General features: G+C 63.3%; 1 protein-coding gene across 1 annotated transcript in view; it reads left to right on the forward strand.

Moving 5' to 3' along the window:
• Window positions 1–12,214, forward strand: part of Lmf1 (lipase maturation factor 1) — a 74,736-nt gene that overhangs the window by 37,728 nt on the left and 24,794 nt on the right. The window contains exon 5 of the mRNA XM_013011279.1: window positions 7,476–7,624. Coding sequence (XP_012866733.1) covers window positions 7,476–7,624 — 149 coding nt within the window. The remainder of the gene's footprint in view (window positions 1–7,475; window positions 7,625–12,214) is intronic.

Here is a 12,214-nt window from a genome sequence, read left to right on the forward strand (position 1 = left end):
GCTGCGCCCTCCCACATGCTGCACCCCGCAAGCTGTGCCCCCCGCATGCTGTGCCCCCGCATGCTGCCCCCCACATGCTGCGCCCTCCCACATGCTGCACCCCCCACATGCTGCACCACCCGCATGCTGCACCACCCGCATGCTGTGCCCTCCCACATGCTGTGCCCTCCCCCGCATGCTGTGCCCTCCCCGCATGCTGTACCCCCGCATGCTGTGCCCCCCGCATGCTGTGCCCCCCCACATGCTGTGCCCTCCCCCGCATGCTGCGCCCTCCCCCACATGCTGTGCCCTCCCCCTCATGCTGTGCCCTCCCCCGCATGCTGCGCCCTCCCCCACATGCTGTGCCCTCCCCCGCATGCTGTGCCCTCCCCTGCATGCTGCGCCCTCCCCCACATGCTGCACCCCCCGCATGCTGTGCAGTTGGAAGCGTGCTGGCTGGTGCAGGGCGCCACCCTCTGCTTGGCCCCGTCACAGGCTGCCTGTGGGCATTTGAAAGCTGACCAGGAGGAAGGGCAGCGGCGGGTTTCGGGTGACACGTGAACAGTCAAGGCTTCTGTGCTCTTCTCTCCCCTGCGGCCCCCACTGCAGCAGCCCCAGGACACCAGCCTTTCCCTGGTCCTGTGCCCGCCTCTCCTCTGCCCTTTACACAGCTCTACCTGTGAGCCTCGTGTGCCTCCCATCTGCAGTCCCTGGAGCGACTCCTCCCCGGCAGGGTGGTGTGCAGGTCCCCGGGCAGGGGTGCGGTGGGCTCCTCCCCTGGCAGGGTGGTGTGCAGGTCCCCGGGCAGGGGTGCGGTGGGCTCCTCCCCTGGCAGGGTGGTGTGCAGGTCCCGGGCAGGGGTGCGGTGGGCTCCTCCCCCGGCAGGGTGGTGTGCAGGTCCCCCGGGCAGGGGTGCGGTGGGCTCCTCCCCCGGGCAGGGTGGTGTGCAGGTCCCGGGCAGGGGTGCGGTGGGCTCCTCCCCCGGCAGGGTGGTGTGCAGGTCCCCGGGCAGGGGTGCGGTGGGCTCCTCCCCCGGCAGGGGTGCGGTGGGCTCCTCCCCTGGCAGGGTGGTGTGCAGGTCCCCCGGGCAGGGGTGCGGTGGGCTCCTCCCCCGGCAGGGTGGTGTGCACGGTCCCGGGCAGGGGTGCGGTGGGCTCCTCCCCTGGCAGGGTGGTGTGCACGGTCCCCGGGCAGGGGTGCGGTGGGCTGGCTGCCTCCTCCCGGCCCGCCTGCTTCTGACAGCTGCCACGGGCTGCCCCGTCAGGCGCTGTGCCCTACTGCTGCGAGGGGGGTTGTGTGTGCTAGTGAGCTGACGGATGTCTGCTGTGTACCCTGCGTGTGCGTGTGTGCGTGCGTGCGTGTGTGTGCTAGTGAGCTGACGGATGTCTGCTGTGTACCCTGCGTGTGCGCGCGTGCGTGTGTGTGTGCTAGTGAGCTGACGGATGTCTGCTGTGTACCCTGCGTGTGCGTGCGTGCGTGCGTGTTGCCTTTGATTCACTGAGGTTCTTGAGTCTCTTATTTTGCTGTACACACACACACATTAGAATACTGAAGCTTGAACTCAGGGCCTTGTGCTTGTAGGCAGACGTTCTTATCCCGTGAGCCCAGCCCCGCCTCCGACCCTGGCCCTTATTTAGTTCTAGTCTCAGACTGCTGTCATCCTGCGTGCATCTGGTGAGCAGCTCAGGTTATAGATGTATCCTGCCATGCCCAGGCTTTGTTCCATAGTATCTCATCTTTTCTCTACAGGCCTGAACTCTGGCCTGGGCGCTGTCCCTCAGCTCTTCAGCTCAAGGCTAGTGCTCTACCACTTGAGCCACAGCGCCACTTCCAGCTTTTTTCTTTTTGCTTATGTGGTGCTGAGGAATCGAACCCAGGGTCTCTTGCATGCAAGGCAAGTGCTCTACCACTGAGCCACCTTCCCAGCCCTCTTCTCTATAATTCGCAGTGCTCACCTCGTGCCGCCTCCACCGCCTCGTTTCTCCATGCAGCCGCGTGCTTGGCTGGCGCACTGCCCCGGGACAGGTCTTCCCGGCCTTCCCACTCCCCCAGGACCCGGGGACCCAGTCTGTGCACAGTCACCGTCAGCCTCCACAGAGGAGCTGCGCCGCAGGCACGGGGGCCTGGCTCCAGGGAACTCATCTCCTAAGGCGTCAGGATGGAAGTGCCTGAGGGACGTGGCTGTGGGCAGCACGCTGGGTCCTGGGCGCGACCCTCCCTGTCCACTTGTGCTCTCTGTGCGGCGTGTGATGGGCTGGTTGGTTGTGTGGTGCTCAGGGCAGGCCTGTGGGTGGTCTCCCCTCTGCAGATCCCCGGCCTGCTGTGCTCTCAACCACCCACCTCTAGGCAGTGCTGGCGATACCCCGTTCTCCTGGGTTAGGGCACTGCGGGGTTGGAGAGAGGGGAGGCAGCGCACCCTCAGCTGCCTGGTGCGGGCTCTGGTGTGGGGTGTGTGGAGGTGCTGTGGGGTGTGTGGAGGTGCTGTGGAGGTGGTGTGGGGTGTGTGGAGGTGGTGTGGGGTGTGTGGAGGTGGTGTGGGTGGTGTGGGGTGTGTGGAGGTGTGTGGAGGTGATGTGGGGCTGTGTGGGGTGTGTGGAGGTGCTGTGGGGTGTGTGGAGGTGGTGTGGGGTGTGTGGAGGTGCTGTGGGGTGTGTGGGGTGTGTGGAGGTGATGTGGGGCTGTGTGGGGTGTGTGGAGGTGGTGTGGGGTGTATGGAGGTGGTGTGGGGTGTGTGGAGGTGGTGTGGGGTGTGTGGAGGTGCTGTGGGGGGTGTGGAGGTGGGGTGGGGGCTGTGTGGAGGTGGTGTGGGGTGTGTGGAGGTGATGTGGGGCTGTGTGGGGTGTGTGGAGGTGGGGTGGGGGGTGTGGAGGTGCTGTGGGGGTGGGGGTTGGGGGGTATGTGGGGGTGGGTAGATGCCCCGCTCCCACAGCCTGGGCTGCCACTGGCTCCACAGGTCCCTGGGGCCCCCAGATGCAGAGGTGAGCTCTGCCCGTGCTCGGCTCTGGACGTGGCGCACCCCACGCGGGCAGTGCCGCCCGGGGTGGCTGGCGGTGAGGGTGGGGACCCCGCACCAGCTGCACACAGCGTCAGCTGCGCTAGCCCCTCACGCGCCGCGTACCCTGCGCGCCGCTCCGCACGGCTGCCGGGGTGGGGGGCGGGGGTCCCGCTGTCGCTTGAGGGCGAACCCTAGCTCATTTCCACACACAGAAACAAGAGAAGGAATGGTACAGCACTGTGCCCTTCAGCCTGATACGTGGAATATATTAATCTGAGAAAATCTCTGTCGCTAAGTCCAATTTCCGTCGAGGGGAAGCATTTCCACGTTTGTCCAGAGGCCGTAAAGCTGCCGGGTCCCGCCGTGGATCCTGTTTCCAGGCTGGCTGGTGACACCTGCAGAGGCTGAGCAACAGGGGACACCGGGCCGGAAGTCTGGTTGTCACGGCAACGGAGCATTAACCAGCACCGTGACCTGCCGGGGGTGGGGGTCGCCGCGAGGGCATGCGGCTGTAGAGGTCACTTCCTGTCTCCGCAGTGCCCGAGGACTCCCTTAAATACGTATTAACAACTTGCTAAAGGTTTCGGGATCGGAAGCATGTAATTGCTATAATTATATTTAAAGCGTGAAGCCTTTAGCCAGCTCTTCCAGAAACATCCATACACTAGGAAGTGCTTTCCCAGCTGGGTGCCGGTGTCCCGAGCCTGTAACCCTAGCTACCCGGGAAGCTGCGAGTTGGAAAGATTTCTGACTCCAGGCCAGCCCAGGCAGAAAGTTGGAGCGTCACTATCTGGAGAAACTGGGGGTGGGGTCAGGTGAGGCTCGAGGCGCGGCACAAGTGGTAGAGGGCCAGCCTGCGAGCAAAGGCCCTGAGTTCAAAGCCCAGCACTGCAGAAAAGCACATGAGTGCCCGTTTCCTGCCCATCTGCTTTGGGTTCTGACCCCTGTGGCTCACTCTCCCTTCGGTCGGCCGGGCTAGGCTGTTACCTCGTGGGCTGCCACCCGCCGGTCGGCTGACCTCACAGAGACTGTTCGGACGACGTGGCCAGGGAGGGGCCTGCAGTGCTGGAGACTCGGTGGCACTTGAGGGGTGAGTCTGCTGCGGGCTAGTGGCCAGTGGGGGGCGTCCGCGGCAAGCACCGCGGGCTGTGGTGCGGAGGGCTCCGGCTGGGGCAGAGCCGCTGTGCGCTCTGGGCCTGGCAGCTGGGGTCATCCCCGCGGGCCTGGCGGTGGTGGTCACCGTCCACCGCGGCTGGGGGCTGGCCCTCCGTGATGCCGCAGCCCGTGCTGACCCCATTCTGCATGCCCATGGTGTTTTTTTTAGGCCCACAGCCCTTCCCTTCTGCTAGCAATAGTGCAGAACACAATTTTGGTGTGTTATTTCTTAACTTCTCAACCTAAAATATAACCTGCAAAAATTAAACTTTTAAAAGCTCCTGGCTCCCTCCAGGGCCATCATTACAGGCCCCTGGGGTGACGGCGGGCGGGCGGCTCCGCACGGAGTGACAGCCAGCCGGGGGGCCCAGGCCCCTCCGCCCCGATGTTAACGGCAGCGCTAATGGAGTTCCTGTATCTCACGTGGATGGTGGCTGTCACTTTTGAAGGATCCATCTGTGCTGCACTTAATTACTCTTTCTAAGATGCTGAAATCGTTTTCCACAAAGCTCCTGAGACCCGGCGACGGTTTTCTTTTGAGAGTAGCCATCGGGGACCTGGGCTCTGGTGTTGGCGTGGTTTTCCTCTGCGTAGAGGGGCCTGGTCTCTGACACGGCTACTCTCACTCTGAATGGCACTTGTGTGTGTCACCTGCAGTCTGTCCAATGGGTCCAGGCAGCTTACCCAAGACTGAGCGCATCCGTGAAGTCCAGCCCTGTGGCTGCAGCCCCACGCCCGGCACGTGTGCCCGCCTTTGGTGACTTGGTTTCTCACTTCCAGTGGCGTTCTTCCCACTTCTTGGTTTGCACGTAGAAGAACGATGAAGGTCCCCCCCCCTTTTGGCATTGGTTTTCCTGAGGGCAGGTGCCTCAGAGCTGCCAGGAGGGAGGGTCCAGGGCTCAGGCAGGGCCACCCACACGGGGCTGGCTGCGGCTAGCTGTGCCCCCTCGGGCCTGAACCGGCTCCTTACCCCACGCCTCAGCCCTCCCCCGCCCCCCCCCCAGGGCCTGTGGCAGAGCGGAAGCCAGGCACCTCCGCCCTCCAGACAAGGCCCCGGCTGTGGGCACAGGCGGTGAGCCGTGCAGAACGTCCCAGCTGACAGAAGGCCCTGGTGCAGCTCACGGCGCTGGGCCCTGCAGAAGGCGGGACTCACGAGGACCCCGTGTGCTGGACACCCACCAGCATTGGCCCCTGGCAGCACGCTGGTTATTTTTTCTGGGGATGCATCCTCTGCCATGCTGACGTAGACAGTGGCCTCCCTGTGTGCTCCGAGCGGCGGCTGGGGCTCCTCAGACCCCAGCCAGTGGAGACACGGGCGGTGGGGCGGCCACCCTTCCCTCCCAGCACCCCAGGACGGGGGGGTGGCTCCCGCTCCACTCCAGGCTGGAGGCCACGGAGACAGAGTCCACCGTAAAGACCCTGGGCCCCCAGGTCCTGGCTCAGCAGCTGTCCCAGGGAGACAAGAATGTTCTGTTCACTCCAGAAGGCGCAGGATGGCCACGCAGCCCCAGCCACACATCCCCCGACTCCAGAGACAGCTTGTCTCCCCTCTCACACGCCCTGGTGCCCGCGGTGGCTCTGAGCGCCGCCACAGCGGATCCATTCCCTCGACGGGGGGCTGGGTCGCGCCCACCGCGCACGCGCTAAGTTCTGCTCCTGCCTCTGTGCAGTGCCGTGGCAGCAGGCCTAGGCGCTGGGGGGCGCGGCCCCCGCCAGCCTCGCGGCCCAGGCGTTTGGGGCGGTGCGCAGGGTCTCGGGCGGCCTCTCCTTCACGGTGGATGGTGTGAGTCTGGGAGGAAGTTCGGGGGTCGGCCATCCATGTCCAGCGCGCTGCTGCCGGCACCTGCCACGGGCCGCCATCCCCTCACGCACCACGGGGCTCTGCGGGGCACTGCCAGACCTCGGCAGGAACTCAGCCCACACGTGTCTTTGCTTGTTTGTACTTATTCATTTGTCGGTCTGTGGCCTTGTGAATGTCCATTTCATATTTAGTTATAATTTAGTACTAAACAGCTCTTATTTCATAAGTTCTTTTTTTTGGGGGGGGGCTGGTTATGGGGCCTGAACTCTGGGCCTGGGCGCTGTCCCTCAGCTCTTCAGCTCAAGGTTAGCACTCTACCACTGGAGCCCCGGTGCCACTTCCAGTCCTTTTTGTGTATGTAGCACTGAGGCATGGAACCCAGGGCTTCACACACACTAGGGCAGCTCTCTCCCGCTGAGCCCCGGCACAGCCCCAGCTCTTTGTTTCAGAAGTGGCAGGGATCACAGGAGGGACTCCCCTCTCCCACTTCCCCTCGCGGGCATCCTCTCTCCCTCCTGCCTGTCCCTATACGCACACACACGTGTAGGCGCTGTCTGCCCACTGAGAGCCCAGCAGCGGTGTCAGCAGTGTCCTGGGGGCTTAGGAAAGGAGGTCACTTGGATCCAGGGATCCCTAGCTCTGATTCTCCTTCCTGGCTGGGCCAGAAGACTCCATTTCCCCACCCCACCCCCGTGCGGCCAATAGAGACTCGTGGGTGTGGTGCCGTGTCCGCACTGACGCGCTTCCCTAGGGAAGCAAACCTGATGCACAGTGGGCTCCCCCGTGGCGGCGCTGGCTCAGGCCTCTAATCCTAGCTACTCAGGAGGAGTGTGCTTCAAGGCCAGCCTCCTCGTCTCAGCTAGCGAGGTGCGGTGGCCGGAAGGAAGGAGTGTCAACAGGACCACCCGGACGGGCAGGCCAAAAGTGAGACGATTCAAAGCTGGAGGCCAGAAGGGTTTGGGCTTGCAGCTGTGGCTCTTCTGTAGGTCACCTTTTTACTAGTACAATATTTTTTTTGGGGGGGGGTAACATAGCGGGTGGCTCTTGCCTGTAATCCTACATGCTCAGGAAGCTGAGATCTGAGGATTGAGATTCCACGTCCCCGTGAGACTCTTACGTCCACTTAACTACCCAGAAACCAGAAGTGGTGCTGTGCTCAAGTGGTAGAGCAAAAGAGGCCTTGAGTTCAAGCCCCACAACCAACAGAAAAGGGGGAGTTATGATGCGGCTCCAGTGGTAGAGCACCTGCCTAGGAAGCTCAAGCCCGGTTCAAACACTCGTACTGCCAAAGCACAAAGCCCACTTCCCACAACCCCACGGGCAGCCCGGGTCCAGGGTGGGCGCAGACGCGGTGCTGTGCCGCTTCCTTCCCAGGGCGGCGCCCTCGGTGCTGCGGTCCCGGGGCGCCCGCAGCCGGCCACTGGGGACCCCGGGCTGCTGCGCTCACGTCCTGGGGCGCCCACATGGTGGACAGCTGTGGGGGCCGCCGTGGCCTGCTCCTGCCGGCCTCACCGTCCCCTCCCTCCCCTTCCCGTCTCGCTGTAGGGTGGGAGTCTCAGCTGCTGGAGACCGGGTTCCTGGGGATCTTCCTGTGCCCCCTCTGGACCCTGTCCCGACTGCCCAAGTCCACCCCGCCATCCCGCATCGTGCTCTGGGGCTTCCGGTGGCTGATTTTCAGGATCATGCTGGGAGCGGTAAGTGGAACTTCCTCGTGACGCTCTCGGGAAGTGACATTCCCAGAACACCCCGGGTGGCCTGCCGGCCTAGGGTGGCCGGCCCGGCGCTCCTTGCTGACCAGGCTGCCTGTCCGGCCTCACCGGGCCTGCTGTGTTTTCTGCCTCACGGTGCCCACTCTGAACGCTGCACTCAGCCACTCCAGGGCCACAGCCAAGGGGCTGTCTCTCGGGGAGTCGGCAGGGCCACTTGAGGGTGATGAAGGTAATGCCCATTGAGGCAGACCCTGGAGAAGCTGCCGTGTGGAGAAGTCAGCCGGCGGCTCCGCCCGCGGCTCTGATGCCAAGAGTTGAAGGTACCGTGATGCCCGGGAGAGATGGCAAGTCACGATTAGCACGTTCTGAAGCCTTCTATGACATTTTGATTGACTGTTAATGCCAGCTGGATATAAATTACCAGGTGCACTAAAAGGTGCAATTACGTGACAGTCTTGGGTGGCATCGTCGCAGCTTCGGTGGGAGGCGAGAGGCGTGGGGACGAGGGCCCGGCTGCGGCCCTGGCCCTGGCCTCCTCTGCGCGGGCTGGACCCGCGCCCGCCACCGCCCAGAGCCGCTCACCACCGTCTTGGGGTTTGTGGTCTGATCATGTTTGTGTTCGGCACTGGTGGGTCCCCTGGGGCTGAGTCAGAGGCCCCCACTTGGGAGGACACGGGGCTGGAGAACCGCCGCCCAGCAGGGGCTGCACTGATGTCCCTTCTGGGTGGACGGGGGCTTGTGTCCTCCGCGTGACTGGGGCGGAGGCGAGGCCGGTCCTCTGCCCCCTGCTCCCTGTCCCCCGTCCTCCAGCAAGGGGGCGTGGCCTCCGCCTGTGCGCCTGCCTCCCTGCTGGCCCTCCTTCTCTGTGTCAGCGCCGCCTCCCGAGGGGTGGAGCTCCCAGATCACCAGGCCGTTCTGTCTGCGGTCACTGACGGGCAGTTCCCATGTCCTGTGGAGGAGGCCGGGCTCTGCCAGGCACACGGGCCCCCGCAGGAGCTCACGGGATGGAAGGCGGAGCCCCAGGCTCTGGGGCCCGGGTGGCCCCGCGCCTGGCTCCGTCTCCCCGGACACTGGGCTTCTGCTGCTCCGCCCGCACCTGTGTCCCTCAGCTTAAGGCCCTGAGACTGGCTGTGCAGGGCACGGCGGCCTGCAGGGCTCCTGTGCTCGCCCCGTCCCTGCCCGCACCTCTGCCTGCACTCGGGCCACTCGCCGGGCTGCCTCCAGTGTTCTGCGGAGGTGCCTCTGGAGGCGGCAGCGTGCTGGGCACGGGGAGCAAGGCCAGCAGGCTTCCAGCGCGCCCTGCAGACACACTCTGCCCCTTTCCTCGGCCTTGGCTCGTTCCGCACGGAGCAAATGCGAAGTGGAGTTTGTGTTCTTCGTCCCACAGTGCCTCTAGCGCCTGTCAGTAGAGCCGGGCTTGTGGGCAGGGGATGGATTTTCCATGTGTGCTCTGGAGCCGGGCCTGCCCTTGATTACTTTGTCCTGATGAACTGTGCTGCGTGGCGGGTTAACACTCTCTGTCGCCGAGATTCTGGGAATTGAGCCAGTGTCATTATTGCTGAGAATTCTCAGACCTGGGGCATACCCGAGGGAGACCCCTGCTTTCGGTGTGGCCCCCGCTTCTTCCTGCGCCGCCTTCCCCAGCCCTCCGCCTCCTGTCTGCAGGATGCGTGCAGAGCCTTCCCTGGGCCTGGGCCCCTGCTCTGCTGGGCGCCCCGGCTGGAACCATGAATATCCAGAGAGGGCATCTGGCAGCGGCAAGGTGACACGTCGTGCAGATGTCGCCCACGGTGGTCAGGAGAGGGAAGGAGGCCTGGCCGGCGGGCTCCTGGGAGCCCCGAGGGGTTCTGCTCTGGGTGGGCAGCGCAGCCTGTGGAGCCTGCTGCCCCACGCTCCCCTCTTGCCCCAACACTCACGCTGCCGTTTCTCCTAGTGTAGTTTTTCTTCTTGCTTTGCGTGTCAGTGGTGAGTCGAATGCTGCTAGGTGAGCAATCTCGGTGCGCGCACGCTTGTGGTGGCCGCAGCCGGTCATCGCTGTGTCACACAGCAGGCTCCACGTGGAGGAGGGGAGGAACAGAATAGGAGAGGCCTGGGTTGCTCCCAGTCTGCGGGCCACAGAGAGCAGTGGCGAGCATCTTGCACACAGTTGCAGGTTCCCCCCTGCTGGCTGGCGGGACGTGACTGGTGCACATCTGGCTACCGCACCCCGCAGGTGGGTGCACAGACCATGTGCAGACTGCCCCAGCCCGTGACCCGGAGAAAAGCTGCATTTGAAATGAAGAGCAAGCGCATAGGAGCAGTAGCTCTGGGTGGGAATGTGGGGCAGCCAGGCCCCTCCGCCAGGTGCAGGGCTGGGCCCCCAGAGCCCCTGGTCTGCCGCTGAGTCAGATGATGCCGCGCCTCGCCGGGGCTGTCACGGACGCGTTCGGGCCACAGATGTGACAGCTGAGAGTCCCTGAGAAAACACAGACACCAGAACTGAGACGAAAGGAAACAGGAAATCTGGACAGCTCCGTATCTGCCAAAGAAATTGAACTTGAAATAGAACACCACTCTAGAAAGAAAGCGTGGCCCCGGTGGCTCAGTGGTGAACTGGGAGCTGTGGAGGGCTGGTCAGGGCAGCCCCGCGCAGACGTGGGATGGCGGCGGAGGAGAGACAGTGGGACCTCAGTACCCCACGCGAACAAAGATGCCAACACTTAAAACCTGGCAGATCAAATCCGGCAACATAAAACGCGGTTCATCTTGGGAATGCAAGGTTGGATGAACTGTTGAAAATCATTTCTTGTCTTGCACTGTAGCGACCAAGATAAAGGTGAAGAGTTTTATCTCAACAGATTAAAAAAAAAATGAGGAGAATGCCTGGATCGTGGTTTGAGCCAGCCTAGGCGAAAAAAACAGAGGCCCCATCTCAACCCATGTCTGGTGTGGTAGTGTGCACCTGCCGTCCCAGCTACTGGGAGGATTACGGTTCCAGGCCGGCAGTCATTGTGAAGCCACTGGACGACGCTGGGCATCACGAAGGCATGTGCCTGTCCCGCTCGGAGTGCTTGGAGGATCCTAGGCAGACCCCAGTCCATGCCCGTGCCGGGGCAGACGGCTGCGCTGATCAGCGCTCACCAGTGTGCTCAGTGGGCTGAGACCAAGCGGTCCCAGGTCCAGGCCGGCCCGGGCGAGGGTTCAGCAGAAAAACCTGCTCGTCCATAGTGGGAAGCATAACTGGGTCTGAGATCCCACAGGCAGACAAGGCCCGGCCTCAGATGGTGTGCGGAGCTGGTTTGCAGAGGAACGAGGGCCCCCGTGAAGTGTGTGTGTCCAGCCGCAGACCCACGTGCGTGGCAAGCACCAAGCCAGGTGCTGGGGGACGCCGGTATACGGCCAGAAGCCAGAAGGATGGCTTCTGAGGCACCTAGGGGTGGTCCGGGCCGTGGTGGATTATAGTTATGGATACTGAATTTTGTCATGAAGCCGGGCGCCAGTGCCTTGCACCTGTCATCCTAGCTACTCAGGAGGCTGAGATCTGAGGATTGCGGTTCAAAGCCAGCCTGGGCAAGGAAAGTCCTGAGTCTCTTTATCTCTAAGAAACCATCAGAAAACCAGAAATGGTGCTGTGGCTCAAAGTAGAGTACTTGCCTTGAGCAAGAAAAGCTCAAGGACAGAGCCCAGACCCTTGAGTTCAACAACAACAAAGTCATGAGAACACTAGGAAAGTGAGTCGGCAGGCCACAGACTAAACCTCCAAGTGTGCTGATCCAAGGCCAGAGCCACGACCAACCACGATACTTGAATAACAGACCAGCGTGGCTCGCGGAAGGCACAGGATTCACCTGAGATACCAGGAAAGTCTGCTCAGCACCTACCAAACACTGGCTGTGCCACAGCCACCGCGGCCAGGCCAGCACCCGGGCGGGGAGGGCTCCTCCCCAGGCCCGCAGCCCCTCGGAGGCCAGGGCCAGGGACCGGGTCCAGCCCGCCAGGGGCGTCGGCTCGCAGGGACGCAGCTCAGAGCCACGATGCCACGCGGCAGGGGAGCGTGGAATCGAGGAGCCAGGGGTCCCGGCCCCTTTTCTGCGCCGCGCAGCCGCTCGGGGCACGCAGGACAGCGTAGATGCGAGTTTTGTCTCCAGTGGGTCGTAGCACAGCCCTCTCACGTCAGCGTGGCCGGGCCACAGGGCGGAGCCACAGCCACCGTGCCTCCGCTGCCCCTGCATCTGACGCAGGGCCGGGTGGGAAGGCACGCCCCGCGTGGGGGTGGGCAGGGCCGGGTGGGAAGGCACGCCCCGCGTGGGGGTGGGCAGGGCCGGGTGGGAGGGCCTCCCGTGGGGGGCTCCCGTGAGGGCACACTGGTCCTTGTCACCAGCAGACTGTAAGAGGCTCCTGGTCCCTGGTCCTCGGGTGCGCAGGGCCTCCCGCAGCACGCACCAGACCATTTTATTAGATCAAAACTGTTCTTTGTTGTATTTTTTTTTATTGTAAAGGTACTATACAGAGGGTTACAGTTACATGAGTGAGGTAATGAGTACACTTCCTATTGAGCATTGTTACCCCCTCCATTGTTTTCCCCCTACCATCCCC

Source organism: Dipodomys ordii, unplaced genomic scaffold, assembly GCF_000151885.1.
Source record: "Dipodomys ordii isolate 6190 unplaced genomic scaffold, Dord_2.0 Scaffold14, whole genome shotgun sequence".
NCBI classification, from domain to species: domain Eukaryota; kingdom Metazoa; phylum Chordata; class Mammalia; order Rodentia; family Heteromyidae; genus Dipodomys; species Dipodomys ordii.